Source organism: Elgaria multicarinata, chromosome 21 (assembly GCF_023053635.1).
Source record: "Elgaria multicarinata webbii isolate HBS135686 ecotype San Diego chromosome 21, rElgMul1.1.pri, whole genome shotgun sequence".
NCBI classification, from domain to species: domain Eukaryota; kingdom Metazoa; phylum Chordata; class Lepidosauria; order Squamata; family Anguidae; genus Elgaria; species Elgaria multicarinata.
This window is the reverse complement of record NC_086191.1, coordinates 3315110-3333862: the sequence shown is the minus strand read 5'-3', so window position 1 is coordinate 3333862 and position 18753 is coordinate 3315110. Positions and strand designations below refer to the sequence as shown.

The window sequence follows — 18753 nt, the reverse complement described above, 5'->3', positions numbered from 1 at the left end:
TCGTGCCGTGGATGGCACCCTTCGGCCACTCTGTTCACATCGGGAGGGAGGGAGGGAGGCGTTGCGGAGTGTCGCGTTGAGGGTGAACATGACGAGCCACGGAGGGAGGCGATGGACCAGCAGGCTGTGTCACCGAGGGAGGCGACGGACTCCGTAGCCGTGTTGGATGCAGAGTGTGGGACCCTGGGAGGCAGAAGGACAAAATACAGAAGTCAGAACAGTCACCCTATATCCGAGCCAGTCGCCAACCCAGTACCCTGTCTCCAAGGACACACAGGGCCCAGTCCTGTGGGAGTTCAGAAAAAGGGACGTGTCAGACACAGAATCTCAGCTTTCCTTTTAAAAAAGCTTGTTTCTGTCCCTCCAAAGAGATGCTCACAAATTTGTGGGCCACAATCCTACAATCTCAGAAGACAGGCACCAAGGGAGACCAGACCACGTGTGGGGTTCAGGTAGGGTGACCCTATGGAAAGGAGGACAGGGCTCCTCTATCTTTAACGGTTGCATAGAAACGGGGATTTCAGCAGGTGCCATTGGTATTTATTATTTATTTGTTTATTTATTACTTTTCTATACCGCCCAATAGCCGGAACTCTCTGGGCAGTTCACAAAAAGTATGCATGCAGCACCTGTTGAAATTTATTTATTTATTTATATTATTTATTAAACTTATATACCGCTCCCATAGCCAGGGCTCTCTGGGCGGTTTACAGAAATTCTAAAATTGAGAATCCCGTTCATCACAGGAGCTATACTCTAGTGACCAGATACAAAAGTGGGCAGGGCTCCTGCAGCTTTAACTGTTGGGATGAAGAGGAAATTTCACCAGGTGCTGCAGGCATACCAATAACACCTGCTGAAATGCCTTTTTCTATGTAGCTGTTAAAGATACAGGAGCCGTGTCCTCCTTTCCATAGGGTCACCCTGGGTTGTGAAAAACACACAGCGGCCACCTGCCCGCACACTCACAATGGCCACCAAAGGCCAGTAAGTCTGGCGTCCCACCCCAGGTATGCTGGGAGCTGTGCCCAAGGCATGGTGGGAGTTGTAGGCATAAGCTTTGGTTTTTTATTAAATTCTTTAAAAACACGCAAAACCCAAAATTTCAGCAAAAGTTGGGTGGAAGGGAAGACTTTTTGGTCTCCCCTCCCCCCAGAGACCCGGGGGGGGGGGGAACGGAATCACAGATATTTCTCCTCTCCAGAGTACACAGAGCTGATGAAAAAACCATGTGGCATTTTTGAGAGACTGTGGTGTAGTGGTTAGAGCAGACTCCCCCCTCCACTCAGCCTAGCCTACCTTGCAGGGCTGTTGTGGGGATGGACTAGAGGGAGTTCCTTGAAGAAAAAGTGGAGCATAGATGAATAATGTTTGTATACTTTGCATAATTATCTCAGTGACCCTTGCAAGGGAGGCCAATGCAATTATTCCCCTTGTGCTAAGGGGGAGGCTTAAACAGAGCAGCTGGCCTGCTCCTACCTCCTGCATTCCTGCCACATGTGGGGCTTACAGCTCAGTCTCCTAACCCCGTGCACATCTCTGGGGTGCAGCAAAGAGTATTTTTCCTTTGCTTCCAGCTCAAATTCCCGTTGATTCCTTTGCAGCTGACATTTTAAAATCTTTCTGGAGCAACCGAAACACTGACTTTATTTCCCAAGAATTCATCCTCCATTTCGGTTTTGCCAAGCGGGCCCGGCGGCCGGCACATCCTAGGCAGAAAGCAGACCTGGGGCGCGCGAGAGAAAGAGCTCTGGGCTGTCCGAGCTGGTGGCCATTTCCCACTTTTTGGCCAACTTGAAACACGAAGAAGAGAATGGAGGGGAGGGGGGAAAGGGGGGAAGGGGAGGGACCCCCCCTTCCAAACTTTGATCTCATTCCACTGTTTTGTTCTTGGCTTTCCTCCCAACTTTACAGGCGGGTTCTCTCCGAATCTGTTTATCTTGGTTAGTGACAAAGAAGATATGGAAAGTAATTAATCTTTCATTTCTACACACATAGGCACACAGAGCGCCTTCATTTTCGCCTTGACTCCTCCGTGGTCAACCACATGACCGCGCTGGCTAGCAGCTGTCAATGGTGGCCTTGTGTGAAAGGACAAAAGAGAACTTGATTTCTAGTTCAGGGGGTGGGCGGGGGTGATTTTTCTTCTTCTTCTGTGTGCGCCAGGTCCTTGGTCGAAGAGGAGAATGGATAAACCAGAACCGGTGTGTGTGTGTGTGTGTCTGGAAGGAATCTGGGAAAGGTTTCGGTTATTGTTGCCTCTCCCACTATTTTTCCTTCCTCGTTGTTAAAATATCGATTTGTAAGCTCCTTGGGGGCAGAGACCTGGCTCTCTTTGATTGACACTCTGATAGGCATGTCCAGTGTCCCTATTTCTCAAGCTCTTTTCCGGTGGCTGCCTCTGCTAAATCACGCCCAAGGCGGGGCTGAGAAACTGTTCAGAAGAGGGCAACCAGGATGATCAGGGGTCTAGAAACAAAGCCCTATGAAGAGAGACTGAAAGAACTGGGCATGTTTAGCCTGGAGAAGAGAAGAGAAGAGAAGAGGGGAGACATGATAGCACTCTTCAAATACTTAAAAGGTTGTCACACAGAGGAGAGCCAGGATCTCTTCTCGATCCTCCCAGAGTGCAGGACACAGAATAACGGGCTCAAGTTAAAGGAAGCTAGATTCCAGCTGGACATCAGGAAAAACTTCCTGACTGTTAGAGCAGTACGACAATGGAATCAGTTGCCTGGTGAGGTTGTGGGCTCTCTCACACTAGAGGCCTTCAAGAGGCAGCTGGACAACCATCTGTCAGGGATGCTTTAGGGTGGATTCCTGCATTGAGTAGGGGGTTGGACTCGATGGCCTTGTAGGCCCTTTCCAACTCTACTATTCTATGATTCTATGATCAGGAAAAACTTCCTGACTGTTAGAGCAGTGCGACGGTGGAACCAGTGACCTAGGGAGGTTGTGGGCTCTCCCACACTAGAGGCCTTCAAGAGGCAGCTGGACAACCATCTGTCAGGGATGCTTTAGGGTGGATTCCTGCATTGAGCAGGGGGTTGGACTAGATGGCCTTGTAGGCCCCTTCCAACTCTGCTATTCTATGATTCTATGATTCTATGAAGCATCAGGACCGCCACCCTATCCTGATCAAATGTCAGCTCTTCCAGGGACTCATAAGCAAACAATCAGTCCCCCCCCCCCCATGCAACATAGGGTTATTGTGTCTGAACGCAGCCAGGGCGGCTTGTTAACCACCCTGAACAACCCCGCAACAAGCCATGGGTTCTCGAGGTAGCTTGTTCGAGAAAATACGCCACACTGCACAGTTGAATTTCAGCTTGAATTGCATATATACCCTATTTCTTTGATTCTAAGATGCGCTTTTTTCCCTATCTCTAAAAATGGGGTGCGTCTTAGAATCGCAGGTGTGTCCTAGGTTTTTTTTTTCCTGTTGGTGGTACTGAAATTAGTGTGAGTCTTACAATCGATGGCGTCTTACAATCGAAGAAATACGGTACTAATCCAAAGTTTATTGTACTAGCCAAAGGCCATGGCAAATACATCCAAAGAAAGTATCCATACGTGTAGACCAGCCTTCCTCAACCTGGGGCGCTCCAGATGTGTTGGACTACAACTCCCAGAATGGCTGGGGCATTCTGGGAGTTGTAGTCCAACACATCTGGAGCGCCCCAGGTTGAGGAAGGCTGGTGTAGACAGTAATACAAATACCTTGAAAATACACATAACAAATAGCTTGAAATTTACCCTAACTAAAACTCAGCTTTCAGCAGTCTAAACTCCAGTCTAAACTCCATGGCAATTCAGGGCAATTTTGTCTAGTTCTCTCTGCCTAATCTTTTTTGCTGCCAGAGCGAACAAAGCCACTGTACGTGTCACGTAGCTGTTGGTATCACTCAGAACTGCAAGGGCATTCCTCTATCCATGTGTTAACAATGGTTTCAGGAATCTCCCTCTTGCACCCTGGCTGCATTCACACAACCAGACAACCCATGGTTTAACAAACAAGCTACGGGTCAAAACAAGCCACGTTAGCGTGTTGTGTGAACGGCCTCAATATATGCAGTGTTATTTGATGCTCTCTCGAGTGCTACGTTCCCCCCAAATAGGGCCAATTGGAACATATGCTATTTTGGGCTGCATAGCTTCCAAATCACGCGACGTCCTGGTTCCCCTCTATTCGGCCCTGGTTAAGCCTCATCTAGAGTATTGCGTCCAGTTCTGGGCTCCACACTTTAAGAAGGACGCAGACAAGCAGGAGCGTGTTCAGAGGAGGGCAACCAGGATGATCAGGGGTCTGGAAACAAAGCCCTATGAAGAGAGACTGAAAGAACTGGGCAGGTTTAGCCTGGAGAAGAGAAGATTGAGGGGAGACATGATAGCACTCTTCAAATACTTAAAAGGTTGTCACACAGAGGAGGGCCAGGATCTCTTCTCGATCCTCCCAGAGTGCAGGATATGGAAAAACGGGCTGAAGTTACAGAAAGCCAGATTCCAGGTGGACATCAGGAAAAACTTCCTGTTAGAGCAGTATGACAATGGAACCAGTTACCTAGGGAGGTTGTGGGCTCCCCCACGCTGGAGGCATTTAAGAGGCAGCTGGACAACCATCTGTCAGGGATGCTTTAGGGTGGATTCCTGCATTGTGCAGGGGGTTGGACTGGATGGCCTTATAGGCCCCTTCCAACTCTGCGATACTATGATTCTATGATATACAACTCTCCAACCTGCCAACCCTCCATTTGATTGATGATTAGTGCCATTTCATGTCGCTTTGACCCTTGTTTCCTCTGCATGTCTTTCTCTCAAACCAACCTCCTCTTTCCTGTGTCATTTCAGGGCCCAAATGTTGAACCTCCATAGAGCTACCTGGAGGAAGGGGCTGTGGATCCCCGGCAGCCGGGGGGGTCGCGTGGCAAAATCTCCGCCCACAAGCAGAGCGGCCTTCTAGTATACACTGCTAAAGCGTTGAGTCTGCTAAAACTGGAAATGCTCACGATAAAGCTGCCTCAGATCTTCAGGGTCCACCAAGTACCTCGTGTGAGTAAATAAGCAGCACGTTGGGACAAAACCCCCCCAGCTTCACGTATAAGTTGATGGGATCTGAGCTACCGTTGACTGACCAAGGAAGAGATCTTGCGGTTGCAGTGGACAGATCGATGAAAATTTCCGCCCAATGTGCAGCTGCTGTGAAAAAGGCAAACTCGATTAAATTAGGAAAAAAATTATAGAATCATAGAATCGCAGAGTTGGAAGGGGCCTCCAAGGCCATCGAGTCCAACCCCCTGCTCAATGCAGGAATCCACCCTAAAGCATCCCTGACAGAGGGTTGTCCAGCTGCCTCTTGAAGGCCTCTAGTGTGGGAGAGCCCACCACCTGCCTAGGTCACCGGTTCCATTGTCGTGCTGCTCTAACTGTCAGGAAGTTTTTCCTGATGTCCAGCTGGAATCTGGCTTCCTTTAACTTGTGCCCGTTATTCCGTGTCCTGCACTCTGGGAGGATCGAGAAGAGATCCTGGCCCTCCTCTGTGTGACAACCTTTTAAGTATTTGTAGAGTGCTATCATGTCTCCCCTCAATCTTCTCTTCTCCAGGCTAAACATGCCCAGTTCTTTCAGTCTCTCTTCATAGGGCTTTGTTTCCAGACCCCTGATCATCCTGGTTGCCTTCCTCTGAACACGCTCCAGCTTGTCTGCGTCCTTCTTGAATTGTGGAGCCCAGAACTGGACGCAATACTCTAGATGAAGCCTAACCAGGGCTGAATAGAGAGGAACCAGTATCTCACGTGATTTGGAAGCTATACTTCTATTAATGCAGCCCAAAATAGCATTTGCCTTTCTTGCAGCCATATCGCACTGTTGGCTGATATTCAGCTTGTGATCTACAAGAATTCCAAGATCCTTCTCGTTTGTAGTATTGCTGAGCCAAGTGTCCCCCATCTTGTAACTGTGCATTTGGTTTCTATTTCCTAAATGTAGAACTTGGCCTTTATCCCTATTAAATTTCATTCTGTTGTTTTCAGCCCAGCACTCCAGCCTATCAAGATCACTTTGAAGTTTGTTTCTGTCTTCCAGGGTATTAGCTATCCCACCCAATTTGGTGTCATCTGCAAAATTGATGAGCGTTCCCTGCACCTCCTCGTCCAAATCATTAATAAAAATGTTGAAGAGCACTGGGCCCAGGACTGAGCCCTGCGGCACCCCACTCGTTGCCTCTCCCCAGTTTGAGAAGGTTCCATTGATAAGTACTCTTTGAGTCCGATTCTGTAGCCAACTGTGAATCCACCTAATAGTTGTTCCATCTAGCCCACTTTTAGCTAGTTTGTTAATCAGAATATCATGGGGCACTTTGTCAAAAGCTTTGCTGAAGTCAAGATATATTACGTCCACAGCATTCCCACAGTCCACAAGGATCAAAAAATGAGATCAAATTAGTCTGACAGGATGAAGCACCCCCAAGCTGCGAATACAGTCTTTCAGGGGGAGTGTATATTATATACTGTAAGACTAATTTAATTGAGTGCCACGAATAAAATAAATGCAAGATTTAGATTTTAAAAAAGGGGTGTGTGTCAATTCTTCTTGCAGATCTTCTGGGAAGATGGCATCATCTCTGGCTACCGCCACCCCAAAAGCTCTGCTCTGGATTGCGTCCTCAGCTCCTTCCAACTCAACAACGAGACCATCAACATTTGGACACATTTCGTCCCGACCTGGTAAGTCCGTGGCCTCTTCCAACCCCCAAGAAGGGGAGTGCTGAGCTTGGATGTGGGGTGCCCGAGTTCAAATCCCCGTTCAGCTGACTCGGGGCGAAAGGTGGCGCTCAGACAGAGCTACGTCTTGGGTGAGGACGGAACGAGACCGGAACCTCTCCGACGTCTCCCCTTGCAGGTATTTCTTGTGGCGGTTCCTGGTGCTTTCCTACAGCCTGGACTTCTGGTCCGACAGCTACAGCTGGCCTTTCATGGCCTACATGTGGCTGGTTTGCCTCTACCCGTTCACCTCCAGCTGCGCCCACACCTTCAGCACCATGTCCACCCACGCCCGGCACGTCTGCTACTTCTTGGATTATGGAGCACTCAGCCTATACAGTTTGGGTAAGGTGTGGAAGTCCTTCTTCGCTCAGCGCAGGGTTCAAACCATGACATTCGCGACCACAAGCCGTAGGGATGGCCGCCATTTTGTACAGCTTAAAAAGGGGGTGGAACAAATCCCTGGAGGAGAAGGCTACCCATGGCTACTCGCAGGATTAGCACCCTCGCACCCATGTTCCCCAGCAACTGGACTAGATGGACCCTTGGTCTGATCCAGCAGGGCTCTTCTTCTGTTCTTCTGCTCTTAAGGGAATATAGATGGTTTACGGTGAAAAAAGATTTTTAAGGCTGACTCCCCTCTCTTCCTCTTTGGGAAATGTATCCAACGTAATTTGCAATTTAAGGCCAGAGGTGAGCTTGCTCCACAGCCTTCGTTCCTCCACAAGCATAATAACCCAAGCAGAACGCCACTTTGCCCGACATGAGCTGTCTTGCAAACCGACCGGAAGTGACCGACGTTGCTTAATCGAAGAACGGCTAAGAAGCTCAGGTCTTGCAAGGCGTCCCTAGGCAATTTGCCGACAAACTAAGCAGGTGGCGTTTAGAACGGTAAAAGCTTAAACCACCTCTTCGGTTTTAAAGCGCAGAAACGGGAAAACTCTCGATCGCATGGGCTTGAGCATAAATTTAGGAATAGGGTCCGAATGAAAGCGAAATTGGACTCTGTCCATAGCATAATGCAAAAGACTTCAGGGGGGTGGCAATGCGCTCAGAGACACATTGCAGTCCCTCACGGGACTCTCCGTGGGTAGAGGCTGGGCTACCCACCCTCAAGGGCTTCTGTCCCCCTTGCAATATTTTTTAATGAAAGTTTAATGTTTTCCCTGGCCCCCCTGGCCCGATAGTGAATAAATGGCACATTCACTTTAATGGCATGAAGCGCAGGGGAGGGTGCATAAGGGCACCATTACAGGCACAGGGGATAGCCAAAACCTGATCCAGTGTCTAATGATTTTTTGGTATCTGGGCCTGCTCGGTTCCCAATGGCAGTTTGTCCCATTGAAGTCAATGGGGGACACTGAGAGAGGGGTCCCTGTGCATAACCTCCATGTGACACTGGCTGCTTTCAGACAACACGACAGTCAACAGTGGGGTAATAATCAACTCGACAGTTGTTCATCTAGGGCAGCCTTGCTCAACCTGGGGCGCTCCAGATGTGTTGGACTACAACTCCCAGAATGCCCCAGCCAGCTGGCTGGGGCATTCTGGGAGTTGTAGTCCAACACATCTGGAGCGCCCCAGGTTGAGGAAGGCTGATCTAGGGGGTACCCCCCACATGACGATAACCAACCATGGTGTGGATTAGGATCAGCGTTGAGTTGACTGTGAGTCACATTGAGTTGACTCACTCATCCCTGCCCTCTCTCCCCGCACTCAGTCCTCCTGGCAGTATCCCATCAGCCATTGCTCCCGAAAATCTATCCTGCCGGCTGGATTAGAGTGGCAGCCACCGCTTTGACTGCTCTTGCCGTGCGACTCCGCGGCTGACGAAATAGCCCACGGTGGCCGAGGGAATAACCGACGGCGCCCTCCACACAACGCGATAACCAACCGTGGTTCAAAGAGCCAACTCTGCCCGGCGTTGGCTATTTGCGTTGGTTATTTCGGCCAAATAACCGTTGGTTACAAAACTCTCACCACACAACACAATAACCCATGGTGGGTTAAACAACCAACCGTTGACTATTTAAACCCCCGTTGGTTATCGTGTTGTCTGAATCCAGTGACTGAAGCAACCACTGGATTGGACACCTAGATGCACGCCCAGATTTCCTTAGAGATTGTGGCACGGCACAGTGGTGGGCGACTTCAAGAAGGAGTTGGGTGTTCCCGGCTTTAGCCTCTTCAGCAAAAAGATGTGCCGAAATCCAGGCTATCGTCTGTGTCGTGTTTCTCAGAAAGCTCCTGCTTTCAATGGGAGGCAAATGACAAGGCCTGCTAGGTAATCCACAAAGCTTTTATTGAGCAGCAAACATCTCTTCCACTTGAAGAGAGTCTAATCTCTTGGAAATGTCCCCCTAGGCAAAACTATGCAAACTAAGCGAGACAATTGTCCGACCAAGGGGAACAGGGGGCCCCTCCCCAAACGCCCGTAACTTCAGAGAGCCTGGTGTGGAGGCAGGTTCTGGCGCAATCCTAGTCGGACTGACTTTCTCACACCTTCCTTCCGCGCCGTGCGTTTGAGCTTCCGGCTGACCCTAGCATCAGCTAGCTTTCTGGAAGAAACCTCACTTTCCACTGAGTGTGTAGGATTTGGCCTTGAGGAGATAAGCTCTGGAGAGGGCTGACTCCCAGCTGGGGTATCGCCCGTGGGAGCTTCCTCCCCCACTGGTACAGGCTGGCTGGTGTCTGGCGCCTCCTCCTCTAGGTCTGAATCGGATTCTGATTGATTACCTGAAACACCTCCTCCCAAAACAGGGGCAATAGGGTTAGCCATGACATTCTACTTGGCTGGAGAGATTGTACAAATAGCTCCACCCCTGAAACAGCTAGAATGATCAGACTCCACCCCACCACGCCTGGGTTCCCATCCGCTGATTGACTAGGTACCATGCGTTATTCCCTGGCTCCGCCCCTTCCGTCTCGGGGGCGGAGCCTCAGGAGACCCAACATGCCTAAGGGAGGAGAAGCGTGTGACTTCCCCGCTTTGGGCTAGGACCACGGGAGGATCAATGTGGAGGCATTTCCCCGTAACGGCGTTGTGTGTTTGTATGTTTATAGGCTGCGCTTTCACATACGGAGCCTATGCAATGCCCGATCGCTGGGTGAATGGCCTTTTACATCGTTGCTTTGTTCCACTGGCCGCCTTGAATTCCTTTATCTGCACCAGTCTTTCTTGTTACTCCCGGTACGTAAGGATGGCTTGCAGGACCGAGAACGGAGCTGAAAGGAAACCGAATTTCAAAACGACCTCCTTTTTGAAATTCAGCTCCGCTGCTTAACGCAATCTTTTAACCTTTTATTACCGAATATAAAGGCAATTACGTCAGTTTTTAACTTTATGTTATTCCCACTCCGATTCTCCAGCCCAACACTTTCTATCATGGCTAATATTATCAAAAAGTTTATTAGGAAAATTTACAATGATGAGTTGAAAAGCGAGGGCCTTCATTCCAAGTTCATTTCAGCTCCAACCAAGAACTTTGTTTGCAAAATAGTTCGTCTTGTTTCTTCCCTTTCACTCAGAATATCTGGAGATGTGTACACCAGATAACTGAGCTGAGAGAATAATGCATCTGTATTTCGAAGACGTGCCCGATTGATGTGTGCATTTGGAAAAATACGTACAGAAACACACATGGATTTTCCAGGCGGAAAGAAAAAGAAAGTCCACTGTGTGATCCGGACTTGAATCAAAATTCCATTGTGCTCAGCTTCTGCTGATTCACACAGCCCTATAACGTCATCTAAAACAGAACGACAGAATTCACCTCATTCTAAAATAGCCTTCCTTAGCCTGGCTGGGGATTTTGGGATCTGGAACACATCTGGAGCCTGCCAGGTGGGGAAAAACTGTTCTAACACATCAGTCTAGAACAGCCGGATAAAGACCTGGCTGACCTTGCAACGTTTCTTGCTTTTTTTAATGTGTTCTGGGTCGCCACACCTAAAAAACGATTTTTGTAGAGCTGTAAAAAGCCCTAAAGTGATCCAGGGGCTGAAGCATCTCCCCTATGAGGGAAGGTTACAAGAGCTGGGATTGTTTAGCTTGGGGAAAAGGAGGCTGAGGGGAGACAGGAGAGAGGTGGACAAAACCATGCCTGGTGTGGAGAAGGTGGATAGGGAGACATTTTTCTCCCTCTCTCATAATACTAGAACCCAAAGGGCTTATCCTATGAAGCTGATGGGTGGGAGATCCAGGCCTGATCAAAGGAAGGACTTCTTCACGCAGTGCATAGTTGAACTATGGAATTTGCTTCCACGAGGTGTAGTGATGGCCACCATCTTGGATGGCTTCAAAAGGGGGTTGGATAAATTCCTGGAGGAGAAGGCTATCCATGGCTACTAGCCCTCATGGCTATGTACTACCTCCAGGCTGAGAGGCAGTAAGCCTATGTACACCAGCAGCTGGGGAGCATGGGCGGGAGGGTGCTGTTGCACCATGTCCTGCTTTGTTGGTCTATGGCCAACAGCTGGTTGGCCACTGTGTGAACAGAGTGCTGGACTAGATGGACCCTTGGTCTGATCCAGCATCAGGGCTCTTCTGACGTTCTTACATCACAAACCCTTGGAGACCCACTGCAAATCACCCAGCAATCTACCAGTATACCTTGCTCTACCTTCTACCCCCTCCCAGCCTTTGGCCACCTTGAGTTGAGGTGAGATTTGAACTCGGGACACCGCCGGATCATGTGTGTTGACTCGGGAGCATGTCCCAATGTGTTCAGCAGTGCTTCCTCCCGAGTAAGCATACTCAGGATCACCACAAACACCCTAGCTGTCCTCATCTCACAATTCCCTTAGACTCAATCCAACCCCACATCCACAAAATGTAGAGAATAATATTGTTCCACCTTACAAGGTTGTTGTGTACAAAGTGCTTAGTTTCATGCTGCCTTTCGAAGCCGCTTCTTTGTTTTCCCTGTATTTTGTTTCAGCTCCTTTCCGTCTTCTTTCATCTCTAGATTCCTGGAACTGGAGTGTCCCAGTCTGAGCAAGATCTTGAGGACTGCAGCCTTTGTTTACCCTTTTCTCTTTGACAACATACCTTTGTTTTATAGGGTAAGCTAATACTGGGTCTGATATGCATTTGGAAAGAGAAACCGAATGCACAGTTCCAAGATGGGGGATGCTTGGCTCAGCAATACTACAAACGAGAAGGATCTTGGAATTGTTGTAGATCACAAGCTGAATGTGAGAAAGGCCAATGCTATTTTGGGCTGCATTAATAGAAGTAGAGCTTCCAAATCGCGTGAGGTACTGGTTCCTCTCTATTCGGCCCTGGTTAGGCCTCATCTAGAGTATTGCGTCCAGTTCTGGGCTCCACAATTCAAGAAGGACGCAGACAAGCTGGAGCGTGTTCAGAGGAGGGCAACCAGGATGATCAGGGCTCTGGAAACAAAGCCCTATGAGGAGAGACTGAAAGAACTGGGCATGTTTAGCCTGGAGAAGAGAAGGTTGAGGGGAGACATGATAACACACTTCAAATACTTAAAAGGCTGTCACGCAGAGGAGGGCCAGGATCTCTTCTTAATCCTCCCAGAGTGCAGGACACGGAATAATGGGCTCAAGTTACAGGAAGTCAGATTCCGGCTGGACATCAGGAAAAACCTCCTGACTGTTAGAGCAGTATGACAATGGAACCAGTGACCTAGGGAGGCCTCTCCCACACTAGAGGCCTTCAAGAGGCAGCTGGACAACCATCTGTCAGGGATGCTTTAGGGTGGATTCCTGTACTGAGCGGGGGGTTGGACTCGATGGCCTTATAGGCCCCTTCCAACTCTACTGTTCTATGATTCTATGATTCTATCACCATGCCTGTCTAAATTAGTCAAATTAACATTTTTGGCTTAGGAACATAAGAACATCAGAAGTGCCCTGAGGCTGGATCAGACCGAGGGTCCATCTCGTCCAGCACTCTGTTCACACAGTGGCCAACCAGCTGTCGACCAGGGGGACCCACAAGCAGGACACAGTGCAACAGTACCCTCCCACCCATGTTCCCCAGTCCTACTCAGCTCCCATTTGGCCTCTGTGATTTTGCCAGGCGTGAGTTGAAATGGCTAGAATGGCAGCTGAGCCAAAACGCCGCTTTTAGTTTTGTCATGACTCCCTTTAACAGCAAATTCAGGTGGTAAGTGCCGACAGAAATCGAGCTTGTGAAAAATAAGGGGCAGGTGGTCCTTGCGATGAAACCGGGTGTCTTTCCGATTTTCAGCTGTGGGTAATGATTTGCTGGCCCGATCCTTGCTGCTCTACAGCGCCGCCAGGAGAATGGCTGGAAGGTGTACTGCAGCTTGTCAGCCCAGCTAGATCAGGTTATTCGGAGAGCCAATAGCAGCCTTGCCAGCGTTATATAACTTGTGGGCTTGGCTCGTCAAACTGAGCATATTGTGCGCCAGACGGGCTTCCACAAGATCTATGGAACAGGCTTAATGTTTTAAAGCCGATTCCTTCCGGAGCAATACCAATTTCTGTGAAATTGGAGCGCGGGAGCCTGATGCTGATCAATTATGCCTCCCAACCTCAGTCACCAATCCACAGCCCGTACACAGCAGGAAATGCCACAAGATGTGGTGTGCTTCGTCTTACTTTTTAAAAATCCTTTGCTGGGAAGGGCAGGATTCTTCCACCTGGGGGAGGGGGGACTTTGCATCACTCCCCTCCCTTTGCTTAATTTATTCTGCGCAACGTATTTATCTGGGAAATGAATTTGCTGCTCTTAAGCAAAAAAGGAAGGGTGGTGGTGGGAAAAGCTCCCAGAGCCTTTCCCCCCCCGCCCCGATTCGGACATCTCCCGTTATTTTCCAGGTCAGCCCTATTCGGTTTGGGATTTGGCTGAATCTAAAGTATTATTATTAGAAGAAGGAAAAAATGATCAAGTTTGCAGCTATGGAGCCCTAAAAGGGGTCAATTATAGCTTGAAAATACGCCAGTTTCTGTCATTTTGGTGCTCCGTAGTGCTACGGATGCCATTTTTTCTATTCACATGTCACCTGGTAGACGGTGGCCCATGGGGGAGGGGAGTTTGGGAGGGGCAAAAATGGCCTCCGGACCTTCCAAAACTGCCCACCCCTATGTTGAAAAATTCTCCCTGCGTAATTCACACCCTGCGTCCTTCATCTATCTATTCCACCCTTTCACGGTGCCGCCTGAAGAAGGTGGCTTCACCATGCTGCATTGCAGGGCTGGTCCGCCCTTCCGGAATCCCCCTGACGGCCGACTCACGTTTCTGCTCTTACAGCTTTTATTCTGTTTCGGCGAAGGCTGCGCCTGGAACGACTCCGTGGCTGGTTATTTCTACCACCTTTTCTTCGCCGCTCTCACCGGCTTCCTCTTTGCCTCCCACCTGCCGGAACGGCTGGCACCTGGCCGCTTCGATTTCATTGGTAAGTGAAGGGGGGGTGAAATTGAGCCCAAATTCATCACCTAGGCACATCCCTAGGGAGAATGTCTCATTGCCCAGGGAATCAACCGGAACGCAGGAAGCTGCCTCATTCTGGCCCCGTTCAGAAGACACCTTAAGCCATGGCTTTAACCATGGTGAATAAGGCCTTTTGCTTTATTCACAATGGTTAGAGCCATGGTTTAAGGTGTCTTCTGAACACAGCCCGGCTTTCTGACTTAACCACTGTGGTTAGAGCCATAGTTTAGGGTGTCTTCTGAACGGGGACACTGAGTCAGTCCCCCTAGCCTAGTATTGCCACCACAAGGCTTCCAGGCATGATTCTTTGCTCCCCTACCTGGAGATACTGAGGAACGAACCTGCAATCTTCTGCACGCAAAGCGGTTTCTCTACCACTAAGCTATGGCCCGAAACAGCACAATGCAGATGGGTTACAAGCGCCGTGCAGGATTTCCACAACCTAACCCTTTTTCCTATGGCCCTAAAACACAAAGCCAGCTTGCAAAGTTTGAAACAGCGGTGAACGTTTGCCACATCAACAGGCGAGGATTTCATTCCCAACCCAATTTTTAAGGAGGCATCCCCCCCCGCCCCGAAACGTAGGCAGTGACTTACCGAGGGTAGCTCTCAAGAAATAGAGGACATCCCTGGGAAACCAGGGCAGTTGGAACGTATGCCGGGGGCACCGCCACAGGAACGCAGGTGCAAGTAGATCCAAATTCTGCACTGCCGAAAGCAGGCTTCTGCAACCTGCATCGATTTTGCAAGTTTCTGTGCATAACTCTGCTCCTATTGGATGCGGGGAGGAGGACAAAGAGCTGTAAAAACCCAGAGCACTAGAACCCGGTCTGGAGCCTGGCTTCAACAGCCAATGGGGGCTGGTGGCACCGATGTCCATGGGGCAGTGAATCCGCTCCGGGTTTCATTTAAGCCCCACCCGTGAACAGTGGGAATCCTATGTAAGCCTTTCTTACCTCCACCCCACCCAACATCAAAATGCAGATTGTAAGCAAGGATCTTTTGTTCTTGCTTATTTTATTTTTGCACAAGTACTCCTTGGGTTGTTTGAAGGGTTTGGGTTTTTTTTTTGGCCTGCTTAGTTTACTTTTTAAAAACTTCGCCTCCCCCTGAGTGTGATGATACCTCTCGCTTGTTCCTTAATGGCGCTCTTTTGACTCCAGTCCTGTTGGCACGGGAGCCTGGCGTTCACAATTAGAAGGATAGTGGCGTTTACGCTGACGGCCCGGTGTAAGCGATAGATTTCCAACCCAGCCCTCACCCACCTGGTGTTCTCCCCGCATTTTGGACTTCAACTCCCCTCAGCCCTAGCCGGCATGGTCAATGGTCAGGAATGATGGGAGTTGTAGTCCAAATTTAGCGGGAAGGCACAAGGTTGGGGGAGGCTGTGGCTTTCCGAGGTCTTCCCATCATCGAAGATCTTTCTAGGTGGGGATTTATTTAGGTGGAAATTTTAGGAGGACTCTTCAGGGTCTCACAAAGAGACCATAATCCGGGATCCTTTTAGGTGCATTGCCAGGGGCTGTCCCTGGGACCGTTCTCATGCCAAGGCCCCTAATAAAGAGGCCTGCCAAGTAATCCACAAAACTATATTCAGCCAATAAACACCTCTTTGCACCTGAAGAGAGTTTAAACACTAGGAACTTTCCTCTAGGCGAAAACTTGGCTAATTAACCGAGACCACTGTCCTTTCAACAAAAGGGAAGGTCTTTTCCCTGAGTCCCTTTAACTTCAAGGAGGATTCCTCTGAAGAAGAAGACTTTGGCGAGAAGCTAGCTGAGCTGATCGCCTCTCGCCTTCTTTTAGCTCTGCTCTGTCGACTCTGAAGTCCCTTTCCCCCCCTGAGGATTGCTGAGTTCCCACTGACTCCGTTTTCACTGATAAGGTCTGGTGAAGATTCATCCCTGGCTGGTGAAGCGCCTGGGAGAACCTCCTCCCCTGCTTCCTGTGTAGGCAGGTACTTTTCTAGTCCTGGTACTTCTGGTTCAGAACCTGATTCCGATTGATAAGCTAAAACTCCTTCCCACCACACTAAGGGGAACAGGCCTGATCATGGCATTGTCTCCACCCTTTCACCCTTGTCTTTGGAGCCACAAGGGCTGGGAAAAAGAGCAGAAGTTGTACCAAATAGAAAATCCTGCACTCAGGTAGAGTGTTATGTCTAGCCCTGTTCCCCCTGGTTTGGAAGAAGGTGTTTCAGGTAATCAATCAGAATCAGACTCTGAAGTAGAGGAGCCGGAGCCAGAAATAGGCCAGCCTGTACCAGTGGGGGAGAAAGCTCTCGTGGGCTCTTCACCAGCTGGGAGTGAACCCCCTCCAGAGCTTATCTTGTCAAGGGCAAATAATACACAGTCAGTGGGAAGCCAACATTCTTCTGAGGGGGAGAGCATGGAGAAGTTAGCCGATCCTAGAGTAAACTAAAATGGGCAGAGCTAAAGGAAGGCAAGAGAAAGTCAGCCCGGCTTGCATCCCGTCAGAAGCCACCTCAGAACTAGTCTCTCTGAAGTTAACGTGTCTTGGGAAAGGGCTTTCCGTTCTTCTTGAACGGACAATTGTCTCGCTTAGTTTGCATAGTTTTGCCTAGGGGGGAGTTCCAAGAGATTAGACCCTCTTCAGGCAGGAAGAGACGTTTATTGCTTGAATAAAGCTCTGTGGATGACTTAGCAGCCCTCGTAATTGTCTCCCATGAAGGCGGGAGGTTTTTGAGAAACACGACATAGGGCTCCCGTGGCACCGACCCCCTCCTGCCCAGCGAACGTGCACCGACTGCTTTTTCTCCTCTTGTTTCTTCTTCCCCTGTCGCCTCCCCTTCTCCCGGCCCCAGGCCACAGCCACCAGCTGTTCCACATCTGTGCGGTGGTGGGGACCCACTTCCAACTGGAGGCGGTTCTGTGGGACTTGTATTCGCGCCGGGCCTGGCTGAGCACGCACGCCCCGGTGGCCACCTTCACGCACACCTTCGCCATCCTGGGAGCCGCCCTGCTGGGCAACCTGGTCCTCATCACCCTGTTCACCACCGCCCTCTTCTGTTCGTCCGGTGCCAACTTGATCCTGCAGAGCAATTTCCCCGAGGCGGAGCGGCCCAAGGAGAAGTGACCGGCCCTGGAAGGCCGCGGCTTGGGTGGCAAGGGACACTTCCCTGTCTCTGGAGTTCTGGTGGCTGCAGTGTTAGGGAAGGCCGGGCAGGGGTTTGCTCAGCCACCGCACGTTTATACCTCAGTATTGTGAGTCCGGAGGAAAGTGGCACCCCTGTTGAATGTGGCACCCCCGTTGCTGGAGCACTTTAAGCCTTTGGTTACAAGGCAGGGGGAAGCTGGGGCAGAGCGATGCGGCCGCTGCCCCAAACAGAGGACAGCCGTGATGTAGAAGGGGAAAAGAGGTGTAATATCCGCCCTTGGGCTACCGTCCAGGACAGCTTAGAGTGGGCTCTCTCTCTCTCGGCTCTGGCTTGTCTTGCTGGGTTGTAAGAATGGATAACCGGATTTCCAGTCCTCCATCCGTTCTGCCTTTAGGGGCTCAGCTTCGAAAGCAAACGTGGGGAGACATTTTCAGCCCGAGACTGGATGGCCCCCGAAATGGGACGTTAGCAGGGGGGGACGGACGCGTGCCAGCTGTGGGCGTTGCAGCTGCCCAAACGGTCCTGCACCTGAATTGGGCGGCGCTACAACTAGCATGCTCCCCCCCCCCCGTTCACACAGCAGCACCCCCTTCCCCTCAGTGCTGTAGGGACAAATCTGGAAATGCAGGCCTGGCCCCCATGGAGAGTCCCAAAATCCACAGCCTGCTACTTTGAGCCATATCAACAAACCACTTCTAGCGGCTTTCAGCTCCACCAGGAAGCGCAGGGCTTTGGTCAAGCAAATTGGTCTGAATTGTCCACTCAAAGCCAAGCCCCCCCCCCCCCCGAATATTTTACATGACAACAGGGAACAATTTCTTTTTGCCGGGGTGGGTGGGATTTGTTTCTTCCTGACTACGGTGAGGATGGCAGCGAAGCTCAGAGAGAACGGGGAAGTCTGGAATGAGAACGGGGTACATATGACATCAGCGTCCCGCTTGTAAATAAGTGGGGCGGTAATTCCGCTCCGGGTTTCAGTCAGAACCAGTTAGAACTCTAAAGGTGAATCCACTCCGACATCAGTGGAGTGGCGATTCCGCTCCGGGTTTCAGTCAGAACCAGTTAGAACTCTAAAGGTGAATCCACTCCAACGTCAGTGGAGTGCCGATTCCGCTCCGGGTTTCAGTTAGAACTCTAAAGGTGAATCCACTCTGACGTCAGTGGGGCATTGATTTCACTCCAGGTTTCAGTCAGAACTCTAAAGGTGAATCCACTCCGACGTCAGTGGGGCAGTGATTCCACTCCGGGTTTCAGTCAGAACCAGTTAGAACTCTAAAGGTGAATCCACTCTGATGTCAGTGGGGCAGTGATTCCACTCCGGGTTTCAGTCAGAACCAGTTAGAACTCTAAAGGAGCTCTCCAAGATGTCCTAACTGGTTCTGACTTAAACCCAGAGTGGATCCACAGCCCCACTGACTTCAGAGACACCAGCCTCCACTGCCACCAGCCTG

The 18753-nt window shown here is 50.2% G+C and overlaps 1 protein-coding gene across 1 annotated transcript; it reads left to right on the top strand.

Annotated features, from left to right (window-relative positions):
• The first annotated feature begins 1901 nt into the window (after positions 1 to 1901).
• On the top strand, positions 1902 to 17542 carry PAQR6 (progestin and adipoQ receptor family member 6). Its single transcript, XM_063145673.1, has 8 exons — positions 1902 to 1943; positions 4849 to 5049; positions 6595 to 6722; positions 6898 to 7103; positions 9822 to 9948; positions 11726 to 11822; positions 14005 to 14149; positions 17009 to 17542. Exons 2-8 carry the CDS (start codon positions 4999 to 5001, stop codon positions 17278 to 17280), a joined length of 1026 nt encoding a protein of 341 aa, XP_063001743.1. The 5' UTR covers positions 1902 to 1943; positions 4849 to 4998; the 3' UTR covers positions 17281 to 17542.
• The last annotated feature ends 1211 nt before the right edge of the window (positions 17543 to 18753 follow it).

Excerpts from the sequence above, each read along its gene's own strand:
- PAQR6 (XM_063145673.1), top strand. The coding sequence starts at position 4,999 with ATGCTCACGATAAAGCTGCCTCAGATCTTCAGGGTCCACCAAGTACCT. Across the intron at positions 5,050-6,594 it reads GGGTCCACCAAGTACCTCGT|ATCTTCTGGGAAGATGGCAT; the intron begins GTGAGTAAATAA and ends TTCTTCTTGCAG. Across the intron at positions 6,723-6,897 it reads ACACATTTCGTCCCGACCTG|GTATTTCTTGTGGCGGTTCC; the intron begins GTAAGTCCGTGG and ends CTCCCCTTGCAG.